The sequence below is a fragment of the Mixophyes fleayi genome, chromosome 2, assembly GCF_038048845.1.
Source record: "Mixophyes fleayi isolate aMixFle1 chromosome 2, aMixFle1.hap1, whole genome shotgun sequence".
Taxonomy (NCBI): Eukaryota; Metazoa; Chordata; class Amphibia; order Anura; family Limnodynastidae; genus Mixophyes; species Mixophyes fleayi.
This window is the reverse complement of record NC_134403.1, coordinates 227,361,170-227,387,525: the sequence shown is the minus strand read 5'-3', so window position 1 is coordinate 227,387,525 and position 26,356 is coordinate 227,361,170. Positions and strand designations below refer to the sequence as shown.

At 39.4% G+C, this 26,356-nt stretch overlaps 1 protein-coding gene across 1 annotated transcript in view; it reads right to left on the bottom strand.

Annotated features, from left to right (window-relative positions):
* Window positions 1-9,109: 9,109 nt before the first annotated feature.
* The window catches only part of LOC142138700 (platelet-activating factor acetylhydrolase 2, cytoplasmic-like), a 50,639-nt gene continuing 33,392 nt past the window's right edge, over window positions 9,110-26,356 (bottom strand). Inside the window, exon 8 of the mRNA XM_075195551.1 lies at window positions 9,110-9,348. Within this exon, the coding sequence (XP_075051652.1) occupies window positions 9,251-9,348 (98 nt within the window). The 3' untranslated portion in view covers window positions 9,110-9,250. The remainder of the gene's footprint in view (window positions 9,349-26,356) is intronic.

The following is a 26,356-nucleotide window of genomic DNA, read 5'->3' as shown; positions in this document are numbered from 1 at the left end:
ATCACTTCCCTCTTTTTCTTATTTTCTCACACGCTTGTATGAAACACTCCATTGTTACTTCACAAAGCATTCCACATCATCTGAGAAACAGGATTTTCAGTAAACCACTACTGCAAGAACATAACCAGAGGTCCACAAATTTAGGTACTGTACACAATTCATAATTTTTTTGTTAGTCATATTTTTGATACAATATTTACAAAGAAATCCACCTACAGTGACTTATGTTTATAGTATCCTTGGGACATAGAGGCGGACATTCATTCTATTACAGGACAGTTTCTAGACACTGAGGGGCATTGGATTTCTTTTTGTTCGTATATTGATGATTGTATTTCACTTATGTTCTACGTATTTAAATGTGAACAACACACCCATATTATCACAATTACTGTGAACCTTTAATATTACGCAATTCATATAGCGCTAGATCTACCCCTTTCTTTCCACATAATAAGGTCTGGACCCCATTGTAGATCCCTAGCAGCTGTGATACCAGATAAATCCTCTTTAACCCTAGGTCAATCAACTTGTGTGCGAGATTCCTCCTCTTATTTTTGGGCTCAATATAAGCATTTATTTTATTGAATCTTTTTCATACAAACACTCCTTGCAAACGGCATTAATATCCAACTGGGACTTTTTTGTTTTTTTAACTAATACTTTTTTGGGAATCAATGATTTTCATACGTTTTTTCGGGGGTGCTTATAAGATGGGAACAAAGTGTTCATATATGACATCTAGGGTTCTATTTATCAATCTGTGAGCAAGTCCGGATTTAGGGCTTATCAAAGAGGGATTATTGCCGGCAATAGCCTTTGCCATGCGAAGTCTATGTAAGAAAGGTCAGCGTTTGGACTTGTACCTGTCCTCCTATCGCCATCGTGTTGTCAGGATGGAGATAGTCGGTGGTCAGTACCCCCAAAATGCATTATTATTAAAATAAAACTTTTTTTCATTTTACATAATTTTTATTTAAAGTTTTGCTACTAATCTGAAACTAGAAGCCCAAGGGGAAATATATCAACTTGAGAGTTTCCGCCGGGTTTGAAAGTGGTGTTGCCTATAACAAACTATTAGATCCTAGCTATCATTTTATAGAATGTACTAAATTAATGATACCTACAATCTGATTGGTTGCTATTGGCAACATCTCCACTTTTAAAACCCACCGGAAACTCTCAGCTTGATACACTTACCCTCAAGCCTTTCAATGTGCATGTGCGAGACATCAAGTCAGCTCACGCATGCTCAGAGGGACCCTGCACTGCTTTGGCGTGAGGAAAGACTCTTCCTACTGCTGCCAGCCTTGTCTGATGTAATGGAGTTAAATAGGTCTGTGTCAATAATTGATTTATCAAGATCCAGGAATGATAAACAATAGAATGAACCAACAATGTACTACTCCAAATTGGTTACAAAATGTATTATATGATTACATCCCAAGATCTTTATATTCGCCTTTAATGGCTGGTCTACTTTTTGCCCTGTACCTATTTCCATATGGTATGTAACAAATTCAATATGTTGAACAATTGTTGTGTTGTGTGTGCTTTGACTATATATGTTAGAATACTGAAATGAAAAAATACATGGAGAGAAAATGCTCTTAAAACCATGGAGGCATTATAACATGCTTTATAATCATGTTTTGACTCACATCAAATCTTATACTATTAAGATTTAGTGTAGCTCTTAATATACTTGTGTGCAAACAAAAGGAGAATGAGGTCCAACGCTCAAAAACAAAACAATGTATAAATCACTATGTGTCAGCATATACAGAAAGGAGATTTTTGTGAACAATATAGCTATATTGGGAAATAAGCTCACCTGTCAGCGCCAAGGCATCTCCTGTAGGTGAGTCTCTAGCCAGGGAAACAAAAATATATATTCATGGTGTCACATTTGAAACCTTCCCTGAATCTCCATTTTCTAAAGCATGCAGCACCTTTGACACATATTCATTTATATATTTGTTTTTGAGCGCTGGATATTTTTCCTTTGTTTGCACATACACATTGGTCTCAATTGCCATTTGCTGCCGTCTCAAATGATTTTATTCACTTGTACACATTTCATTAATTTAAAGATGCACGTTTTTTCCTCTTAATATACTCTGTGAGCGTGTAATATTTTATGTATCATGTGCTCCCTGATTCCATATACCAATAAATTTATTTCCAGGATCCTTTCAAACCTATAAGATACTGTTTTTCACTCTGAGAGGACATTAACATAAAACTTCAGGGTACATATGTTTAAAGTTACTTATATGTTTCTTTTGGCTCATTATTATGTAATATCTTGAAGATCATCTTCATCAACATTTATGTTGATGAAGATGATCCGTAGCGCAGATTCCGTAGCGCTTTACAATTGGGAACAAACAGCAATAAAACAATACTAGGTAATACATACAGACAGAGAGGTAAGAGGGTCCTGCTCGCAAGCTTACAATCTATGGGATGTATTATGTATTATTTATTTATGTTTTTCATTATGAATCCAATTAGTTCTTTTTGTGATGTGGACACATACAGGTACATAATTGTTTCTTGATAATAAGTATTGATACATGTTTGATAAATGTTTTCATGTCTGCTTTGCAATGCATATGAGCTTTCTTCTGCTTTGTATGGTTCATCGTTATTCTTTTGTCTCTCTCATAAAGTTTTCTAGTGATAATAAGACATGCTTTTATGAGTTGCTGAAACTATTTGATCTCATTCTGTATATTGAACATTGTACAGTTAGGCTTGAGTGATATTTACTTCAATTTATATATTGCTATATTAGCTGACCTTGGACTTTGGTGGACTGACATTTCAGCTTATTGCGCTCTCTTGTTCTGTATCATATTGTATGCTTTAGCTTACTAATTATACTTTTACTGGTGTCTCCCTTGATGTAATTTACACGCCTACTTTTGGGCACATCTATCCCTGATGGAATTCGCTCCCTTACAGGTTATCTTTACACTTTTATTTTTTTTTGCCTCAATTGTTATGCTTGTTGTGTGTTGTTTTTTACTCTTGAATATTTCCGCAGTGGTTTTGTTTTTTTACATTGATCGCTGGGGCAGCTGTTCCTTGTAGAGGCCCATTAAATGTTTCTAGCGATGTGATATAGATCAGTAGTTAGCAGTATTTGAGACTCTGAGATTTGCTAATTTTATGTATATGACGCTTCCTTCTTGACAAATCCTACACATGATCTTTATTTTTAGACAGTCTGTGATGATCACAAACTCTAGTTTCCTAGATTCATCCAACAGCTTGTGCAGTTATTACACATGAATCTTGTCAGTTGAATTAAATGCTTTTTCTCAGAGAATTAAACTGCATTTGATATATAATGATTGGTTTTAGGTAAATATTTCCTTTTGTTCAAGAATATGACATCACTATGTTATTTAGCGAATGTCTCTAATTGGAGGGAATGATTAACTTTTAGAGGCTTATACTGAGTTCGACACAAAAGCTCTGAAAAGACACATGCAAAAATAGCATATTTATCCTCATTTGCTTGGTTGGACACGTATCAAGAATTATTCAGCTCTGCACCAGTAACTTATTTACCAGGTTTATGTCAGGTGTACATTAGATGCACTTAAACCCAACCAGAGCATGACCACAGAAAAGATTTTTAACAATTGTTTTGATAGTAAAAAATACATTCACAATTTTTTATTTTTTTTAATAACCCCCCCTCCTCTATAATACAGTTGGTATAATCTCCTTCTCATATATAAAAATATGAATACAGAAATAGGTCAACAATATCATACAGGCACTGTCAATAAATAAAGTACTTTCAGCTGAATCTGCAATCAGCCAATCAGAAGCGGTTAGCTAGTGCTGGCTATGGTCATCATCATCCGTGTGAATTTGCAATGTCCTGTAGACACCCACAACTGACACGACTACAGACAGGTGTATCTGCATCTCCGTATGGGTCTGCTTCACTCAGAACTACACGAACATGGCCTTAATGTAATTGGCCTATGTGAGACAGGCCCTTCCCTACCCTGTTCCGCCTTTCCAGGCATCAAGATATGCAGACAAATCCTCATTCACAAGTAAGCATATGACTACTTTTGTGGGCATGCACTGGTAAGGCGTATTTTACAATAAATAAACTGGCATATGCCTAACTCAGGATCAACCACATACATGGTCTATAAAATTTGCGATTTATTTGTCTTATATGAATATTATAATAGGTTTTATATGCATTTTGTAGTGGCTGTTTACCAATACTAATTCAATAAGGTATTGCTTGAGTAAAGGGGTATAAAATGGGCTCTGTTGTGTGCTTCCTTCACAAAGGTCTCAAAGGAGACTGAAACTATGTTGTCAACCTTTTAATGGATAAATATTTTCATCATATTTGTATGTTGCTGTTCCCATCCTGCGGAATTGAGCACCCACATGCTGACTTTGAAGTGTAGAGCTGCAATTACACACACACACACACACACACACACACACACACACACACACACTGAAAGACACATCTGTGACTGCATGAACAATGGCTTTATCAGCATTAAAAAGAGCGCATCACTGTAAGGCTATGTGCATGTGGGTAGATGACAGGACTGGGATGAGGGAAAGCAGAGCTTGTTTTATTTTCCTCCATCATTTTTCTGTCACCCACCTTAAGATGTCTGTGTGCACTTTGCCAACATATCTCCATAAACATCAATGATCTCTATGTGAGTTTCTGTCCCTGTTATGTTCAGCTGTTAAAAATAGAACAGAGGACAAATAAAATAAATACCCATGTGTACAGGCCCTAAGGGTTGTTGGGTTGTGGAAATATAAGAGCTCTAATTAGTAAACACAGTGACTAACTGGCTGGTCCAGGCAACTAATCCTTTTACTGTCTTAGGGATATATTTACTAACCTGCAGGTTTGAAAAAGTGGAGATTTTGCCTATAGCAACCAATCAGAGTTATCATTTATTTAGTACATTCTACAAAATTATAGCTAGAATCTGATTACTTGCCATAGGCAACATCTCCACTTTTTCAAATCCGCAGTTTAGTAAATATACCCCTTAGGCTCAGTGCACTGGAGAGGATGCTTAGCTATGCCAAGAAGCAGTCATATCCACAAGACAGCTCCCAGCACTTTAATTGGTGGATAGCTCTAGGCATTCACCAGATTTGACCATGTGAGGTTAATTGACAACTCTCTCTGCTGGGCTCTGCTCTTGCTACTTGCCACACTTCCTTGCATCTGTGACTACCCAATTATGTACCGACCAAGCGTCTGACTACTCGCTGTTTATCTGATCAGCCATTGGACTTCAGTTACCCAGCAGGTAAAGCCTTGTTACAAAAGGAAAAAAGTCTTCAGGTGTGAAACTTTTGGAGAAAAGTCCTGATGAGGATGACTTGTCATAAACCAGGTAAATATACTGCACATCTTGTGATGTGTACGACTTAGATGGGTACAATAATTGCAATTTTTTTTAAGAATAATTTATAAATAGTTTGCTCAGCATCAGCCCCTTTGTAGCAGCATCAGGTACTAATGTTAGGTTGTGTCTCAAATGAAAAGGACATTATAAAGGCTCTATGTGGTGCTAAATATTATAAAATCCCACTGGAAACCCAACCATTTGCCATGTCGCTGGTAAGTTTGAATACATCTGACAGATACAATGCTGACACTTGAAATGTTGAAGAAGTACTGAATTCTGATTAGTCTGACTTTGGTTTTGATCTAACAATCAAATGAGAAAGGAGAGATGGGCAGGCTCGGTTCCCCGAGAACCGAATCCATTCGAATTTCGCCTATCCGAGTACCGAGCAGGCTCGGTACTCTCCCACCCATTCGGAATCAAAATCGAGGCAAAACGTCATTGTGACGTATTCGTATTTCTGAGCTCGGTTCTCGCGAGATTTGAAAAGCATAAATACCTACCTGCACAGCAATCCATCGCCATTTGACAGAGGGAGAGAGCAGGGTTAGGTCACAGGCTATATTAGCGCAGGGACAGAGCAATTGGACACATTATTGTTTCTATTCTATTCTATACAATTCTAATATTAATACTAATTGTATTAGCAATTGTTAGAGCAGTAAGAGAGGAGGATAGAGGAGGCTTTTTTTTTCCATTTTTGGCACTCTAAGTGCTTTTGGGGTGTCCCATATTCCCCAGTGTTTTACAATAATTTTTCTAGCTGTCAAAAGTCATATTTGTCAGCAGTATCTTAAACAATATTTTGCACTACAAGTGCTTTTGGGGTGTCCCATATTCCCCAGTGTTTTACAGTAATTTTTCTAGCTGTCAAAAGTCATATTTGTCAGCAGTATCTTAAACAATATTTTGCACTACAAGTGCTTTTGGGGTGTCCCATATTCCCCAGTGTTTTACAGTAATTTTTCTAGCTGTCAAAAGTGATATTTGTCAGCAGTATTTCTAAAATTTGTTTGCACTACAAGTGCTTTGGGGTGTCCCATATTCCCCAGTGTGAAACAATAATTTTTCTGGCTGTCTAAAGTGATATTTGTCAGCAGTATCTATACAATTTTTTGCAGTACAAGTGCTTTGGGGTGTTCAATATTCCCCAGTGTTTTAAACTAATTTTTCTGGCTTTCACAAAAAGTCATATTTGTCAGCAGTATCTATCTAATACAATATTTTGCACTACAAGTGCTTTGGGATGTTCAATATTCCCCAGTGTTTTACACAAATTTTTCTGGCTGTCACAAAAAGTCATATTTCTCAGCAGTATCTATCTAATACAATACTTTGCACTACAGGTGCTTTGGGCTCATTAAAATGGATTCAAAGCAGTCTACATATGAGCAGAATCAGCAAGCAGGTGCTGGCACCAGTCCTGATGGTAGTGTTCCCAGTACGTCATCTGGTAAAGCCAATGTAAAAGTACATAGTCTTTTTAAATCAGGGAAAAAAACACACAGCAAAAAAAAATGTAGCGAGTTGAAGCGAAAAAGAAGTGAACTGAGGAAAAGTTTACTGCCGATAAAAAAAAATTGCCAACATGCCATTCTACACACGGAGTGGCAAAGAAAGAATGAGGCTTTCGCCTTTCTCTATTACTGCCAGATCTAAAAATATTACTGAGCCTTCTTCTTGTAAGGTCACTCGTGAGCAAGCAAGACCAAGTAATTTGGAGTCTAAAAGTGGTGCGCAGCTACTGTTACGCAGGAAAGCCGAGCTGCAAGAAAACAGTAAGGCATTAGAGGATAATGTCATAGACAGCCACCAAACTACCTTGATCCATTTATTTTTTATATTGTTCAGTCTATGCAGGCTGCTGTCTTTCTATTCAACTACAAGTGGAGGGTCGGGGTGGGGGAAGAGGGGGGGGGGGGGGGTCATAGACAGCCACCAAACTACCTTGGTCCATTTATTTTTTATATTGTTCAGTCTATGCAGGCTGCTTCTTTTCTATTCAACTACAAGTGGAGGGGGGGGGGGGGGCTATAGAGACAGAAGCCAAACTGCATTTCTCCATTTCTTTTAGATATTTAACCCAAAGACGATGGCTGCATTGCCAATAGGCTAAGATGGAGAGGAAGACAATCAGGTTTGTGTGCAGAATTAAAGACGGCCTACCAGGGATTAAACTGTTTTCTTCCTAATTTATTAGCTTTAGAATTCCCTTACTTATCCAAGAAACAGGTGGTGCACTAAGTTCGGTTATTTTATGCCCAAAAACATTGATTTTTAAACTAAATGGCAAAACAAAACTAAAACCAAAACACGCAAGGGCGGTTTGGCGAAATCAAAACCAAAACACAACGCTAATCCAGATCCAAAACCAAAACCAAAACACGTGGGTCAGTGAGCATCTCTACGAGAAAGAGAGTGTAAGGGACCAATGGTTAGAAAACTGGACCTAATAATGGCAGAGCAGCCCCCCTTCAGCTTTTGTAAAATTTGGGATTTGCTGACATCTTGCAGTTCTGCTGCTAACAGGAACTCCTAGCAAATATGTTGTACTGCAGCACACAAGGACTATATAAGCACTATGTATCTTTGTTGTACTGTTTGCCTTTATAAACCAGCTAGGCCTGGCACATGTACCCAAATTATTATACTTGGTATACTGGATTGTTTTGCATTCAGGAACCTTTTTCCTGTATAATGATTTGCTTGTGTTTTGTCCCTTTTATATCTGACAACCTGCTCTATGTGCTAACCAGGCTTTAAATTGACCACTCACTATTATTTAAGAACTGTAAAGTTTGACAGATACACATTGTGTTCCCGGCTAGTCTAAAACCACTCTCTTTAGAGTGCGACATCTGTGGCTGGGAGTTTGGTTTGCTCTCCAGGCTGAAAGTTGTACTTGGGTCCATCATTTTACGCAATGACTGTTGTTCAACATGAAATGAAGAAACTATACTTTATTAAGTGAGGGTAAATGTATTGCTCAAATGGAGGTTTTATTTTCAAACAATGATGCCCTGACGGAAACATTTTTGTAATAGTTCTTTAAAACAGGAAACATAAGTTTATTGTGAAAATGAAACAGAGGTTATGTAAAGTCACTTTATACCAAAATACTGAAAATATAAGATATTAGGGACATGCTTTATCAGTATTATACCAAAACATGTTAATTCTGAACATATGTACTCCTGTGAAAGAGCTAAGATGCTGGTGTCTGCACCGAAATTGTTGTATTTATTACATTGTATATGCCTGTGTGAATGAACCTTCATTGCTTTCCTTAGAATAGACTAACTCAGAATATAAAAAAACTCACATTTTGTACTTACCTCAATTTACAACAAATGATGTCATCATCTATTTTTAGTGTTGCTCAATTGTAGTAGTACTGTTTTGTTTTGTTATTAAAGACCATTTAGGAGCCAGTGTAGAATTAATTCTCAAGCACAGTTTCTTTAGAAGTAGAAACTCTCCACTCCCTCCTAGTTGTTATATAAGACTCTTGCACAATTAATGATGTTCTATGTTTGGCACTTACACATTACAGGCAGTGTATCCTCTGCAGAGCGTGTTACTGTCACAGCAATAACAGCAGCGCGAGTGCTCCCAGCAGACTCCTCTGTGACACAGCCCAAGGGACACAACTCACACAATCACAGAGTCACATTTTTTTATCAACAGTGGTGCTTTTATTCCAACACAAGGGTCTCTTATTGTGACAACAAAGCACCATTCTGCTATTGTTTCTCCCAGGAACAAGGCCCTCATCTAATTAATAGGTATCCTGAAGGAATATTCCTGTGCTGATCTCAGAGTTTGCTGTTATTTATTAATGGAAAGTCTGGAATGACATGTGCTTGGATTGCTGCACTCAGATTTTCCAATTTAGGGACATCTCCAGCCAGATCTGACAAAGACAGAAACAGCAACTTTAACAGTGTGCACAATATGACAGAACAAACAGACACACTCCTACTGCGTACCATCAGGAAAATGCATCCTACGCTAGTTTTACACATACGCTGTGGAAATTTTACTAAAACAAAATAGCACATTTTCTTGTGCATTTTCAAGCACTTTTATAAATGCTGCAATTTGTTTTACTTTTTTTTATTTTACTACTTTTAATTTTAACACATTGATGTCAAGTTCACAAAAAGTAATCAAAGGAATAATAGAATTTCTAGCATTACTTGTGTTATAAATATAGACAACCCATTGCGCTGCACAAAGAACTTATTCACATCAGCCCCTGCCCTATTGGGGCTTACAGTCTAAATTCCCTAACATACACACACAGACACAGAGACTAGGGTCAATTTTGATAGCAGCCAATTAACCTACTAGTATGTTTTTTTGGAGTGTGGGAGGAAACCGGAGCACCCGGAGGAAACCCACGCAAACACATGGGGAATATACAAACTCCACACAGATGAGGCCATGGTCGGGAATTGAACTCATGACCCCAGCGCTGTAAGGCAGAAGTGCTAGCCACTTAGCCACCGTGCTGCCCACAAACACAAATGTGCTAAGTGCCGTATATAAATATGTAGGATGGATTCAGTGCTGCTGTGATCTTCTGCCTTCACCACCTCTCACTCATTCAAGTTGTACTTACAAACGTTTAGAGAAGAATAAAAGCGTTGTATGCAAAATCTTTAGCAGTTCCTTCCTCATTAATATGCTGTTGCATTCATATCGGTTTTGATGTGAAACATAAAAAATAAAACAATATCTAGTGTGATATCATTTAAATGTTTTACTACACGAAAGATAAAACCAAACATAAAAACAATAGTAAAAAAGACTTCTTGGGCATAATGAAATACAGGTGGATTCCTACCATATTGAAAAGATGTTAAGCATGATACATGACTTTGTGGTTCCCAGGATATTCACAAATTTGCATCCTCCAGATAGTACATCAACCTTGGTGGTAGTATAGCTTTATGCCTTCTGAAGTCTTCAGGACTTCTCATCCAACACATTTCAACCTTTTAGTTTAGATCTTTTTCAAGGATCATCCTAAACTAAAAGGTTGAAATGCGTTGGCTGAGAATATCCTGAGAACCACAAAGTCATGTGTCATTCTTAACATCTTTTCAATTTGGTTGGAATCCACCGGTATTTCATTATGCCCAAGAAGTCATTTTTTTTATTGGTTACTCAGCAATAATTAGATCACCATTATTGTTGATTGAAGATCATGAGGACTTTGTTCATTTTTATATAAGTATTCAATTATTCACTATTTAATGGGTTGTTTATGTTCACAACACAAATAGCGCTAGAAATTCTATAATCCCTTTGATTATTATTGTATTGGGAAAGTGTGCATTCATTTTAGAAAAGAACAGCAGCCATTTGACAGGAGCGCGGTCCTAGTTTGGTTTTCACTACTTCTTTTATAGCAATCAAGTACACACAAAATTAATTTGTTCTATTTTAAAGCACTTTATAAATACCTTAGGAAAAATGCATAAAAAACCTGCAGATATAAATTTTAATAGTTTTTTAATAAAATATTTACAAATACTTATTTTTACAAAAAAAACAAAACTTTTTTTGAAATAGGGAAATTAGAACAACAAATAAAGACCAGAAATGCAAAGAACTTTATTCACGCAGGGAAAATGTGCGCAGCAGCAGCATGACACCACCAATTTAAAAGATATGTTCACTTTTGTAGACTAATTTTAGGGGCTAACGGACTGTTGGTTGCAAAATGGGACTAAATTACTCTTATAAAAAAAAGAGCACAATAAAATTTAGCGAAAAATTAGCGAATTTCTGCCCATATGTAGAGCTGTACACATGTACAGCTCTACATATGGTACTAGTAAGCATTAGCAGAATATGCACTTGGTTTAGGAGAAGTCATTTTCATCAAGTATTTGCACCTGCTCTATAGCAGGTGCATAAGATATCTCCTAACAGGTGTATATGCGTATTCCTGCAGGTCTGTATAAGCTGCATTTGCATAAACACGCCTTTACTGTACACGCCTAGTTTAAAATCTCTGCTCCCTCCCCTGTTCCGTCTCTCTAGACGCAGGCTCTCATAATTGCCAGAATCGCGCATGTCTGCACAGGCATTTGTATGGCCCACTTTTCAAGCACAGAACGATGTCATGCAAAATACACAAACAGGCACACATACCACTTCACATCATTTCCTAAATATGGAAAATAAACACTAAGGGGTGAATGTAATAAGCTGCGAGTTACCAGTGGGTTTGAAAAGTAGAGATGTTGCCTATAGCAACCAGATTCTAGTTTTTATTTTGTAGAATGTACTAAATAAATGATAACAATAATCTGATTGGTTGCTATAGGCAACATCTCCACTTTAAAAAAAAAAAAAAATAATTATGTGTTCCATGGCTGTCTGACATTATTGGGGCCACCCCTGGTCTAAAGGGGGCGGCCCCCACTGTCAATGCAGACATGATAGCAAATGTGATGCTATTACCTGCCTGTCACTGCAGCCATGGAGTTTTTAATCAGGTCTCGCAAAAATTTCCACATCTCATGAAACACTCTCTGCCCCCAGACTGACAGGCTAGCGGATTTCCTGCAGGCTGCCTGTCATATAGAAGAAAGATTGCTGTGATGAGGTAATTGAGTGGAGTGGGGTGGGGGCCGGGGTGGCGGTGTGGTTGTGTATGGCTGTTGGGGAGGAGGTGAGGAAAATAGCTACAGGGTGAAGGGAAGGTGAGGAAAATAGATGTGGGGGGGAGGAAAATGGCTGCAAAGGGTGGGGCAATGGCTGCAGGGGGGGATACATGGTGGGAGGTAAGAAAGTTTGCTTCAAGGGGGGGGGCAATGGCTGAAGGGGGAATGTGAGGAAAAAAGCTGCAGGGGAAGGGTTTGGTGAGGAATATAGCTACAAGGGGGAAGATAAGGAGAATGGCTGTGTGGAGGGGGCCGTATGGCTGCAGAGAATGAGGTGAGAAAAATAGCTGCAGGGGAGAAGTGAGGAAAATGACTGTGGGCGGGATGGATGCAGGGTGGGAGGTAAGGAAAATGCCTGTAGTGGGGAAATGGCTGCATGGGGGGCAATGACTGTATGAGGGGGTAAGAAAAATGGCTGCAGTGGTGGTGGTAAGGAAAATGACTGCAGGGTGGTAAGGAAAATGACTGCAGGGGGGTAATGAAAATGGCTGAACAGGTATTTAAAAATAGAGCAGCTTTGGGGGGGCATGATCTTTTTTATTGTATGGCGGTTACATGGATGCTCTCTGTGATCACTAGAATACTAAATACTAGTGAGATGGGGCTGGTAGAGGTTTATATTTGACTGATCACAAATGTTCAGATATTGCTTATATATAGTGTACAATAGGGTAGTTTTATCTGTCATAATGGAGAGTTTTCTTTGAACTAATGAGCTCAGGGATAATTCAGGTTTTGTTAACATTTTGCATTATAATACAATTTTTGCATTTTCAAAACAGGACCCCAACTTCAGCTAGAAGACAACATAGCTGCAAGAGCAATCAAAAGAGAAGAGCAAGAACTGGTAAGAGAGAACGGCTCAATGTGTCTAAATTTAAATTCTGGAGAATACTCTTGAATATTTACATTCAGGAGTATTCCTATATGTCTATACATTGGGGTGGGGTGGGGGGCGCTACGGGTGTATTTACCTTAGGGTGGACAGAACCCTTAATTAGGCCCTGGTTGTATATACAGTCTCTAGTAATGGGTATACAGAACGTATCCATCCTGCAAGTCTTTTTATGTTTGGAGGGCCGGCACTAGTTAGTCTTCAGTTTACGACGGTTCCCACCATGTCATATTGCTGCCATGCGAAAAACAGTTTAAATTCAATAACATTTGGTTTGTGGCATGGTGGAGGGATTCCAGACATATACAGAGGACTCACTATTGCCTCCTCCTAGAAGATGGCAGGTCTGATTAATGTGATGTACATATATGACAATAATATTACATATAACTTTAATATATTAGATTATTGAAGTTTTTGCTACCCATAAGTTAGTGTGTCATAATTACTTCAATGTATTTGGTTATTTTTCAATATCCTTATATTATTACTATTTTATTATTCCAATTATTTAATAAGGATGATGCACAATTTGCTGCCTACAATAATGTTTCACACCATCTTTGCACTTACATTCAGTGTAAATTGAGTGCAAGACTGAGCAAAGCTATAACTATGGCAATTGCTTTTCAGACATAAGATTCATATTGATAAATTTAGAGATGAGCTGTTCGGAGAGATTCGACAGGTATGAATCTTGGAGTTTCCGAGTAAAACCAAACCATTTTCTCCTGCCAAATTGAGATCTGAAAACAAGTCATACCATAATTTCCGGGAAAATTATGTATCTCTGTTTTTGATTGAGATCTTCTATATATAGCCCTCCCTCCTTGTGAAGATATGTGGTTCCCAAATCACTCAGTCACGGTATTAAAAGAAAAAATAAAAGGATGATTTATTCTGCAGAACAGGATTAAATACAGCATGGCCCCCTTAACCATAGCAGGTCCAACAAGTGAGGAAATCGGTTCAAATAAATCCAGTGAGATATGTACAGCAGGCCCCCCTTAATAATAGCAGGTCCAACAAATGAGGAAATCAGTTCAAATAAATCCAGTGAGATATGTTCCACAGCGCATCTCTGGCAGAGCATCACCTCTTGGCCAAAGTCAGTCAAATACGTGTCCAGCTCCCAGGGTAGACTCTTTTATCACGCCATAATCCCACCTTGGGAACTGCCTCCCTAGGGGAGTTGCAACAGGTATCGATTGGTGGTCTTCTCACACTATCCAGACCCAGGGGTGGGCTGGGCCGGGGGGCAGCCCCCCCCCCCGGGCCGCTCAGTCCAACCGCTGTTAGGCTCCCCCCTCCTCCAATGCAGTATTTCCTATTTTTTTACCTTCGGACGCATCACATAACATTAGGGATGTGCACCGGCGACTTTTGAGGTCTCGTGTTTTGTGTTTTGGATCCGGATTTTCGTTATTTTTGAGGTTCGGATTTGTCTCGCAAAACACTTGACGAAAGGTCTCGGTTCGGATTTAAGGTATTGGATTCGGATTTTTTTTGAAAAAAACATAAAAAGTTTAAAAATCAAGTTTTTGGGCTTATTTTCACTCCTAGGCTATTATTAACCTCAATAACATTCAATAACAAGCATTTCCACTAATTTACAGTGTATTCTGAACACCTCACAATATAGTTATTAGTCCAAAACGTTGCAACAAGGTATCTTTCTGGACTGCGTAGAGGAGTGGGTCACCACAATATATATTAAAAACCCTGAACTTTTATGATTCGCACCAATAATTGTACCTGGACTGCGTAGAGGAGTGGGTCACCACAATATATTAAAAACCCTGAACTTTTATGAATCGCACCAATAAATGTACCTGGACTGCGTAGAGGAGTGGGTCACCACAATATCTTAAAAACCCTGAACTTTTATGAATCGCACCAATAAATGTACCTGGACTGCGTAGAGGAGTGGGTCACCACAATATATATAATAAGAAAACCATCAACTTGTTTGATTCGCACCAATAAATGTACCTGGACTGCGTAGAGGAGTGGGCACTGGGCACCACAATAAAATATATAAAAAACCTTCAACAGGTCTGCATTACACTACACATACGGCTGCTCCTCCATCCTCTCCATCATATACATGTTGGAGTTTTAGCGTGTGACAACCTCTTGTTTTTGATAATGTCAGTGCATTTTGAATATTTTTCAATTTGCCCCACACCACTGAATGTACTTTATCTATGATACGCATCTATCTATCTTGACTGCGTAGTGTGGTGGCCCCGGTACACAATTTGGTACCGGGGCCACAATAAAATAAATACACCCTCCACGTGTCAGAATTCCACCAAACAAGTATCTGGACTGCGTAGTGGGGTGGCCCCGGTACCCAACTTGATACCGGGGCCACAATAAAATAAATACACCCTCCACGTGTCAGAATTCCACCAAACAAGTATCTGGACTGCGTAGTGGGGTGGCCCCGGTACCCAACTTGATACCGGGGCCACAATAAAATAAATACACCCTCCACGTGTCAGAATTCCACCAAACAAGTATCTGGACTGCGTAGTGGGGTGGCCCCGGTACCCAACTTGATACCGGGGCCACAATAAAATAAATACACCCTCCACGTGTCAGAATTCCACCAAACAAGTATCTGGACTGCGTAGTGGGGTGGCCCCGGTACCCAACTTGATACCGGGGCCACAATACCTCCTCCAAACATGCTACAGACAATTCGTCATTGAGATCCCATTAAGTATGTTAAAGACAGACAGGGTCCAAGTGTTATTAGTTGACTTTGTAAAGAAAAAAACTGTCCCTGTTGCACATAGTCGTGCAATGAAGACTTACTTTTTCATTTAAAGGCACGATCTTTCAAGTGTAGTGTTTGTAAGTCTAAGTCATATTATACTTTTGGTAAAATTGGTTTTTTTGGTTCCTCTTTATGGTAATTAATTAGTAATAGAATTAAAGTAGGAAATAGAATTAAATAGAATTAAAGTAGGAAATAGAGTGGTATAGAGTTGTAGTGTGGTATAGATAGAGTGGTCCACACAATATAATAATAAAACCCTCAACTGGTCTGAATTGCACCAAACAAGTATCTTGACTGCGTAGTGTGGTGGCCCCGGTACACAATTTGGTACCGAGGCCACAATATAATTAAAAAACCCTCCACGTGTCGGAATTCCACCAAACAAGTATCTGGACTGCATAGTGGGGTGGCCCCGGTACCCAATTTGATACCGGGGCCACAATACCTCCTCAAAACATGCTCCAGACAATTCGTCATTGACAGACCCCAGACAGACAGGGTCGTAGTGTTACTGTTTGACTTTGTAAACCCAAAAAAATGTCCCTGTTGCACTTGCACATAGTCGTGCAATCAAGACTGACTTTTTCATTTAAAGGCACGATCTTTCAAGTGTCAGAAAGAGAGAGAAGACACAGGAGAGGAGAGTTGTAGCTGGGGACCTGGGGTGGAAGCTCCCAGGCTCCCCCAGCATTGCCTGGAAGTCTGAGCGTGGTGACTGAGCCAGGGCAAGGAATGTGTGCCCTGGATGAGGGGGAGAACTCCATGCCACTATAGTGAACCCAAGAGAGAGGGGGACACTGCACATGGAAGAGGCCCTGGAGTGAGGGCTGCTACAAGAGGCATGGTAGCTGTAGTGTCAGATCCTGAGGCTGAGAGTACACAGAGTGACGTGTCAGAGCACAGGAGACATTATCCCCGCAGAGGAGGGATGAGCTGCAGTTGAGAGGTCTGCTGTTGAAATAGGACATGCACACTTTAACAAACCAATCATTTCAGCGACAGGGCCTACCAAACAACTTTGACTGAAATGATTGGTTTGTTTGGGCCCCCACACCAAAAAAGCTATTCATCTCTCCCTGTACAGACTAAACAGGCTCTACTGAGGCAAGATGTCGTCCTCATCCTCAACCTCTGATTCCTCTCCCCCTACAGTGTGTACTTCCTCCTCATCACACATTATCAATTCGTCCCCGCTGGACTCCACAACCACAGGTCCCTCTGTAGTATCTGGAGGGCAGTGCTGTACTTCATTGAGGAATTGATTATTCATTTTTATAAACATCATTTTTTCAACGTTGTGAGGAAGCAACCTCCTTCGCCGCTCACTGACCAGGTTCCCCGCTGCACTAAAAACTCTTTCCGAGTACACACTGGAGGGGGGACAACTCAGGTAAAATAGAGCCAGTTTGTACAGGGGCTTCCAAACTGCCTTTTGGAGTTCTACCACGTCACTACCTCTAGTTAATTTAGATTGCAAGGCTTGTAAATATAAATACTTTGAAGATAAAAAAAAGCAGGCTGCACAGACTGTGGAGCTAGAAAGTGAAATTAAATGGACCACGTTACTTTGGTGGCTATCTATGCCCCCCCCCCCGCCCTACACTTGTAGTTGAATATAAATAAAGCAGCCTGCATAGACTGTAGAACTAGCAATTCAAATATACAAAGAAATGGACAAAGGCAGTTTGGTATCTGTCTGCATCAGATCCCCTCTCCACTAGGAGTAAAACAGAAAACTTTTCAGCCGTTATATAATCTAGAATATAAATAGAAATTGAGAAATGCAATTTGGTATCTGTCTGCATCATAATCATCAACATCCTCCTCAGCGCCAGCTACATCAATATCCTCCTCCCAGTGCACAACATTCACACCTTCATTAGCCAAATCTGTAACTGGACTGTGGGTGATCCTTCCAGCATATGCAGAGGGCGTGCTGCAAATGCTGGATGGAGTCACCTCTTCCCGTACAGTGATGGGAAGGTCAGGGTTCACAACCAACAACACCCTTGGACTCGCCTTGGGGATTTGTGATGTCATCTGTTTAGAAGGCAGAGTTCTTTGCTGTTTTGTTGTTGTTGCTGACAGCATAACTCTCTTAAATTTTTTGTAGGGGGGGGGAGGAGGGCTTTGATCCTTGGGTGAAGTTGGACCACTAGTCATGAACACGGGACAGGGCCTAAGCCGTTCCTTGCCACTACTTGTCGTAATTGGCATATTGCCAACTTTACGTTTCTCCTCAGATGATTTTAAGTTTCTTTTTTTGCTGTTTTTTGAGAACTTGGGCTTTTTGGATTTTACATGCCCTGTATTAGGAGATTGGGCATCGTGCTTGCCAGACGACGTTGATGGCATTTCATCGTCTATGTCATGACTAGTGGCAGCAGCTTCAGCATTAGGAGGAAGTGGGTCTTGATCTTTCCCTACTTTATCCTCCAAATTTTTGCTCTCCATTATATGTAGCACAAGATACTGCAGAATGTGTGAACTTGGTAATATTGCAGTACCAATGGACTTATAATGCTGGATTGGTTTTGCAAATTTGGTTATAATTATTATATATTTTTTTTTTTTTTTAATTTTTTATTTTTTTTTACTTTTTTTTTATTTTTTACAAACTTGGGAATAATGGGGAAATAACTATGCCCTTAGAAGCACAGAGCACAGGACACAGCACCACTGGACTGAACAGGACACGGCACAGGACCCAGCAGCACTACGGAACTCAGCAGGACAGAGCACAGGACACAGCACCACTGGACTGATACTGCAGAATGTGTAAACTTTGTAATATTGCAGTACCACTGGACTTTTACTGCTGAATGTGTGAACTTGGTAATATTGCAGTACCAATGGACTTATAATGCTGGATTGGTTTTGCAAATTTGGTTATAATTATTATATTTTTTTTTTTTTTTTTAATTTTTTATTTTTTTTTACTTTTTTTTTATTTTTTACAAACTTGGGAATAATGGGGAAATAACTATGCCCTTAGAAGCACAGAGCACAGGACACAGCACCACTGGACTGAACAGGACACGGCACAGGACCCAGCAGCACTACGGAACTCAGCAGGACAGAGCACAGGACACAGCACCACTGGACTGATACTGCAGAATGTGTAAACTTTGTAATATTGCAGTACCACTGGACTTTTACTGCTGAATGTGTGAACTTGGTAATATTGCAGTACCAATGGGCTTATACTGCAGGATTGGTTGTGAAAATTTTGTGGTAATTAAAAAATATTAAAGTAGTTTTTGGTATTTTATAAAAAAAAAATTTTTTTATTTTTTTAAACACAGGGGAATATTGGGGAAATAACTATGCCCTTAGAAGCACAGAGCACAGGACACAGCACCACTGGACTGAACAGGACACAGCACAGGACCCAGCAGCACCACTGACCTCAGAAGGACAGAGCACAGCACACAGCACCACTGGACTGATACTGCAGAACACAGCACAGCACAGCACAGCACAGCACTAAACAGCACAGCACTAAACAGCACAGCACTAAACAGCACAGAACTAAACAGCACAGAGGACCACCTAACACACCCTCCCTCTACCCTGATCAATGCCCGAGTGAAGATGGCGGCGACTAGCGGGGAATTTATAGGATCCGAGTATCGCGAGATCCGACAACGGGATTATGAGTCAGAGCCTCAGTTTCACTTTTGAATTTGGCGCCAATACCCGGATCTGTCTCGGATCCGACTCGGATCCGCAACGTTCGGGTGGGCTCGGATTTCAGAAATCCGAGCGCGCTCATCCCTACATAACATGCAATGCGGCCGCGTCAGCGCACAGGCGGCCGCATCACATGACACGCGATGCCTGTGTGCCCCCCGGGCTTAAACTTGTCAGCCCACGCCTGTCCAGACCCCTCCTCTACCTCCCCTGGTGTCTTCCCTTAGGTGACCCCTGCTGGGTCTGGCTCCTGGCTATGTGTAGAGCTCACTAGTGGACAATAGGGAGCAAACAGAAATAACAATGCTAGCTTAATTCACTCAACTCCTGAGTGTTCTCTGTGGAGGTGGAATTTAACTCCTGCAGTTCTTTTCCAAGGAGATGTTACAGTTCCATCACTGATACTTCCTGATAACAACATCGCTAAAAAGTGCAGTCCGGGTTTGGATTAGAATAAGGGATTGTAACACTGGTTCCACACACCATGCCTGTTCTCAGCTACCACTTAACAATTTAAAGTATGTGGGGAGGTCCATAGTTGCAGTTGTGTGCTGATAATGTGGGTTGTAGAGGGCGAAAAAGGTAATCAATGTGTACTGGACTAGGTTTGATTTTACTGCAGAAATCTTTAGTTTATTTACATTTCAAAGTCTGCTGGAAATGTGTGTTAAAATGGGTGTCAGAGAGTAAAGAGTAAACAATCAGTGATTACAGGTAGTAATACAAGTATATTAGTAAACTAATTAGTTAACTAATCTTTGAGGCATCTAAGTGAGGGGTAGTATCACATCTGTACTAGTAAGCAGACATAACACAGGTTGCTGTTTGACTCTGACCAGCACACCTTAAAAAAAAACAAAAACAGCACCCTGGGGTAAATATATGAATGTCCGATTTATGCAAGTCCCTGGAAATCGGCGACTTTGCAGGTAAAATTTAAAGGGGCAATGGCTTGTAAAGAGATGTGGGTAAACTGGGTGATACCCGCTGTTTGCTATGGTGTTGCATATATAGTGGAGTTTGTACTCGTGAGAAGCGCATCCTAATTCAAAAAAACAAATAAATCCACCTCTTGCATGTGGAAATATTTTTATCCCAAATCAAATCAAGGGATCTCCCTTTGTGATGCTTCCATTTCTACCAAACAACAATTCCTCACCTGTACCAGGAGGTTAAACACAAAGTCATTCAGTCCCTGAAAATGCCATTGCACCAGCTATCCACTTAACTAAGTATACAGTATGTGGACAAGTGGCTCTGGTCAAACAAAAGACTACATGACCGTGTATCGCCTTCAGCAGCACCACATGATGCATAATCCTTTCACCATAATAGTGCTGGTACAGAATGCCAGGTCATTATATACATCAGTGACTGGAGGAATAGCAACAAGCCATTAAGACCTACACATTGTCGAAGTCGTATAATAGGATGAACAAAAGTATATTGGTTAATATTGTTTTGCCGTGCGATTGCGATCCGTACGCCACGTAACACAGATGCGTACACCATGTAACACAGATCCGTACGCCACCTAACACAGCGCGTGGTGCGATCGCACGATAAAATACGCACGCACACACTCGCATTACAACATTTAGTTATTTATATAATTCATATTCATATTGGTTCCGTTACACTCTAATTTATGAGCAGATAGTATTTGGTTTATTATTAGTTTATATAATATGATTATATGTACACTTCAGTGATATTCAAGGTTCAGGTTATAGGAAAGGTATCATGCCTAGTATCATATTAAAACCCTAATCATCAGCAGCTGTCCGGTTCCATTGCCGAAGAGATCGCATATTGCATACTCTAGTTATTGATGTTAGGGAATAAACCTTTGTATGATGCTGGCTATGAAATGCTAATTGTAACTGGAGCATTGGCGGAAAGAAAGGAGCTCATCCCCTGGAGAGACGACCCCCACCTTTGGATTCCTTAGATTGAATCAGCATATGACCTGTTTACCCTGGAACCACCCTTGTCTGGACCTATAGAAGCAAGCTACGTCATCTCTATTGTTCACTGTGTAACATTGTACTGTATATAATCATAGCTGCACCCCCACGGCCCTTAGACTTCACTGATCACTATATTTAAAGGTGAATCACTGTCCAGGGGTGCCCGTGGTTAGTGCAGCGGTATGTATGTATCTTTTGGTATTGGCTGTACTGTATCATAATATAATAATGTATTGAATTGTTGACTATTTACATCTGCTAAAATAAATCACTTTGTGCGTTAGAAACACAATACAATCGCCTATGCAATGCTTATTTGAAAACAATAGAATTACTTTAATAACATCAAGCCATGAGATAAGGAGAAATTGGACGTGTTACCTTACTCTATCAAACAGGAGAAACACTCCTTTTGGTTTAATGTAAGCTATTCAAGCCACTTAAAATTACAACAAATAAAGTGAGTTCAGACACTGCCAGCCTGAGACAAGTAATATCCCTAATCAAACTACTGAAAAGACAGCTAGAGAAGCTGAAGGAGGATATAAAAGAGATTCTGATAAGTATGTTGGTCTTGTAGATCAAATTCTTTATTCACTTTGCCAGTACCCAAGGACTTGCAGAATCTTGAAAATGTATAAGTTTAAGTCATATGTAATTTCTTTCTTTTCACCTGACACATATCTTCAGAGATGCAAACAGCTTCTTGTTCGCACATGAATAGTTCCCTGCTTCAGCTTCTCCTTAAAAATGCTACTGTCAGAAAAAAAACCTTACTTTTTCTAAGAGTCACACTGATGAGGAGACAACAAAGTGCACCAATGTGAAAGATTTTTATGACATAAGGACTTTGTAATATACTGAAAACGCTACCATGAGTCAATCTGATACAAGTTACATTACTAGAATGGAGGAGGATTATTTAATGATAATGTGCAAATTAGCATCTCAGACAGTCCATTTGAATTATGGTAGGAAACAAAATGCAATTTGGAGTCCCTTGTACAAAATAGCTATGGTGTACTTAAGCTGCCCACCCTCCAGTTTGTACTCTGAAAGAGTGGTTTAGCACAGCTGGGAACATTGTGAGCGATAATTGTAGGGGCTAATTCCCAAAAATGTTGAAAAACTGATGTTCATCAAAATGAACTATAAATTGTATGAGGAATATCATTGTTGCTGCCAATTACAAACAGAATCTCTAAAGCTGGATTCCAATGGGGATGAAAAAATATTGTGTGATGATGATCTTGACATCAGTGATGAGAAGAATGCTGACATTGTCAACACTGATGACCACTGTTAGGCTAAAGCCCATTAGTAAATAGTTAAAATTCCTATTTATTCTACAGTTCAACAATTGTCACTATTTTTAGCTGCAGCCTTTGGCCAATATTAATGAAAATACTGACAGTTGGAGGGGGTCATTAGAAAATAGACTATAAATTACTGTAAATGAGTAAATTTTTCAACTGTTTGACCATTTTTAATGAGATTCAGATCCAAAACCAAAGGACCTGCTACCTTTAATAACATTTTCTACACCAATAGTCTAAAAACTACCTATAAATTGTATTGTTCCAGGAGTGTTTAATTTTCAATATTTATAGGCCAACTTTAATGTACATATATTTCTATAAATATTATCTCACACACTCCCAAAGCATGGAATCACTCATTAATAGTATCACTTCTTGAGAGCCAGTGGTTAAATGTAAATTATCTTAATATAATTTAAACTCTCCAAACATTAAATACATGGAGAATACAGGCTATTTTCATATAACAAACTATACTCTTATACTCTTCAAGTTATTAAATTATATAAAAACTAGAATTTTCATATGTGAAAGGATCTATCCGTCTGAGATATTTAGAACTGAACACAGAGTTTCAGACTTGGAGATAACAAAGAATTGATTTATTATTATTATCATTATCATTTATTTACATAAGGCCAGCCTGCTCAGCAGTGCTTTACAATTGGGGGGAAACACAGTAATAAAAGAAGAATGGGTATTAACAGACACACAAAGCGGTAGTAGGGCTCTTCTAGAAGCTTAGACAATGTAGGAAAATAGAAGTTTGATACATGAAGTGAAGTGCCACATAGTGAATATTGGCCCAACCAGATTGCAATGGGAAAAAAGTACTTGGTGGGGCTTTATGATCCAGTCACACAGCAATGTTAGTTTTTGGGGTCAGTTGTTTGTTTGAGTATAGAAGGAGAATAAATAAAAGTGTTGAGTGAACTGCATAGAGGATGGTAATCAGGTAGAATAGCCGAGGAATGTTAAGAGGGTGGCTTAGGAAGTTGATGAACTTTCAGGGAACGCTTGATGGTTTAGAAGCGGATGGTGCGAGGGAGAGAATTCAACAAAGTGGGTGCAGCCCAAATAAAGTCCTGTAATTGAGTATGGGAGCAAACAAGTATGGATAAGAAAATCATATCTTTCACAGAGCAGAGGTGTCAAGTTGTAGAAGTTCATTTTGTGAGGAATATTATTATAGCAGTAGCATTTAGATTGTTAAAAGTCTACTTAGGGAAGACCAGTAAGGATGGTATTGCAATAGTGAATGCGGGAAATAATCAGTGCATGAATTACTGTTTTTGCAATGTTGTGTGCGAGATATGTGCATATTCTGGAGATGTTTATTAGATGCATGTAACATAATTTGGAAATGTATTGAATGTGGGGAATAAAGAACAGTTCTGAGTTCAGGATGACATCTAGGTAGCGAGCTGGAGGGTGTAGCTTGTATTTTCATGTGGTCAACAAACATAGAGATGTCAGGTAGGTGAGAAGGTTATAGAGATGTATGTTGCCTGGTGATAATATTAGCCAATTTATGAGGCATTCAGTAACGCAGGCCCACACAGAGTGAGAGATATGGAAAGGATAGATAGACTGTGGTAGAGAGTGAGAGAAGAGCAGCGGGCCTAGCACAAAGCCTAGTAATACTCCAACTGACAGAGGAAGCAGAATGGAGCTGGATCAAAGGAAATGAAAACTAAAGAAAGAGTATAATAAGTAGAATGACATTCTCTATAGAACAGTATCCTGATGACCTAGGATACAAATCTCATCTCATACAAATAAGAAGAGCATTTGTATGACATGAGAGTGGACAACAATGTCAAATGCAGCAGAGAGAGAATTTGAAGCAAATAATGGCTTTTCGATTTAGCAGTGATCAAAACACTGACTACCTTACTCAGTGCAGTTTCTGTGGCGTGTTGGGAACAAAAGCCTGTTTGAAGAGGGTCCAATAAGTTGTGTGAGACAAAGAAGTGTCTAAGGCAAGTGTAGACAACGTCTTAGCTTGTAGCTTGAAGGGGCATTAAGAGATGGGATGGTGCAGAATGTATTTTTTTCAGAATAGGAGTAATTATGCAAGCTTAAATAATGATGGAAAAATACCAGTGGGAGAGGGACATTACAAATGTTAATTAAGGATGGTATGAGCACAGGGGACAGAGGCGAGGGTATGTGAGTTTCTGATTTCTTAATAACTCCTTTCTCTCTCTTCCAACTCTACTAAAAGTCCATTTGCCCTTATTGTGAGGGAATAAGGAAAAATGGAATTTTAGTAGAGAGGGAAGAGAAAAAGAAGAGAGTAGGTGCTCTCTTCTCAATCTTTTCTTTGAAGTTGGAAGGAATATCTTGGGGTGTGATTTTGATTGAAAGATTTGGCATGGGAAGACTGAGAAGAGATTTAAATGTATTAAAGAAGTGTCTGGGGTTAGAAGCCAGAGCAAACAGGAGATTGGCAGTATGTTTGTTTGGAGATGTCTAGAGCTTTTCCATAAGAGAGGTAGATAGCAGTACATTTGAGAAAGATATGAGAAGTACAACATTTTCGCCAATGTTGTTCTACTTTGTGGGAGAGATTTTGAGGGCCGCACGTTTCTTTAGAGTGCCTCTCAGAGGAAAAAGTAACTGAAGCCATAAGATCAAGGACTGTTACTTGATTGTTTGCTTAAGATGTGGTATTGGCACATCAGGACAGGAGAATGTAGAAATTGGGGAGAGAAGTTTTTGCAAAGAGGTGAAAGGTTGTTGAAAATTAAAAGTTTAATTGAAGAGTTGAGATTTCTGCGGATATGGGATGCTTGGTAGAGTTAGAGTTCAATTAGGTTAAAGTGATGGAGGAGAGCTTGCAGGTGAGGAGGATCTGTGAGAGAGAAAGGAGTTTTTATGAAATCAGAAACTAAACAAGGTTTGGTTAAAACAAGATCAAGATAGGGACTATCGTGATGAATAGAATAGGGGAAGCTACAACATGCGGTTAGAGAGAGAGTAGTATGAAGGGACAACAAGATGAATGTGGGTAATATATAGGTATGTTGAATTCACCCAAGATGATGGTGGGGCAGTCAGAGCATAAGACATGAAGGAACCATGCAGAAAAATGGCCAAGGTCTTGTCCAGGAAAATGATAGATCAAAGCACCACACATAAATAAGAGGTTCAAAATCTAGATGCTATGTACTTCAAAAGAAGGGAACATATGTGATGAAACAGTTAGTATAAGGTTGAATGTGCAGCTTGGGGAAAGGAGTCTTAAAACCCCACCTCATTGTCTGCATTCATACCTGTAGGTGTGGCTGTAGTGGAGACCACCATGTGAAGGGGCTGCAGGTGAGGCAGTGTCTGATTGTGTGAGCCATGTTTCTGTTATTTCCAGGACGTTGAGGTTGTTTGAGAGAAAGAGGTCATGGATGGAGGTTAATTTGATACAAACAGATCGCGCATCAATACGGGCACATTTAAAGAATTAATAAATGTGATGGCAGACAGGTAATGTGTTTGAGATTTGCTATATTTATATAGTGTTCAGAATGACATGTATGGGACCTGTGGGGAGAGGGGGAACCTGTATTTGGTGATATA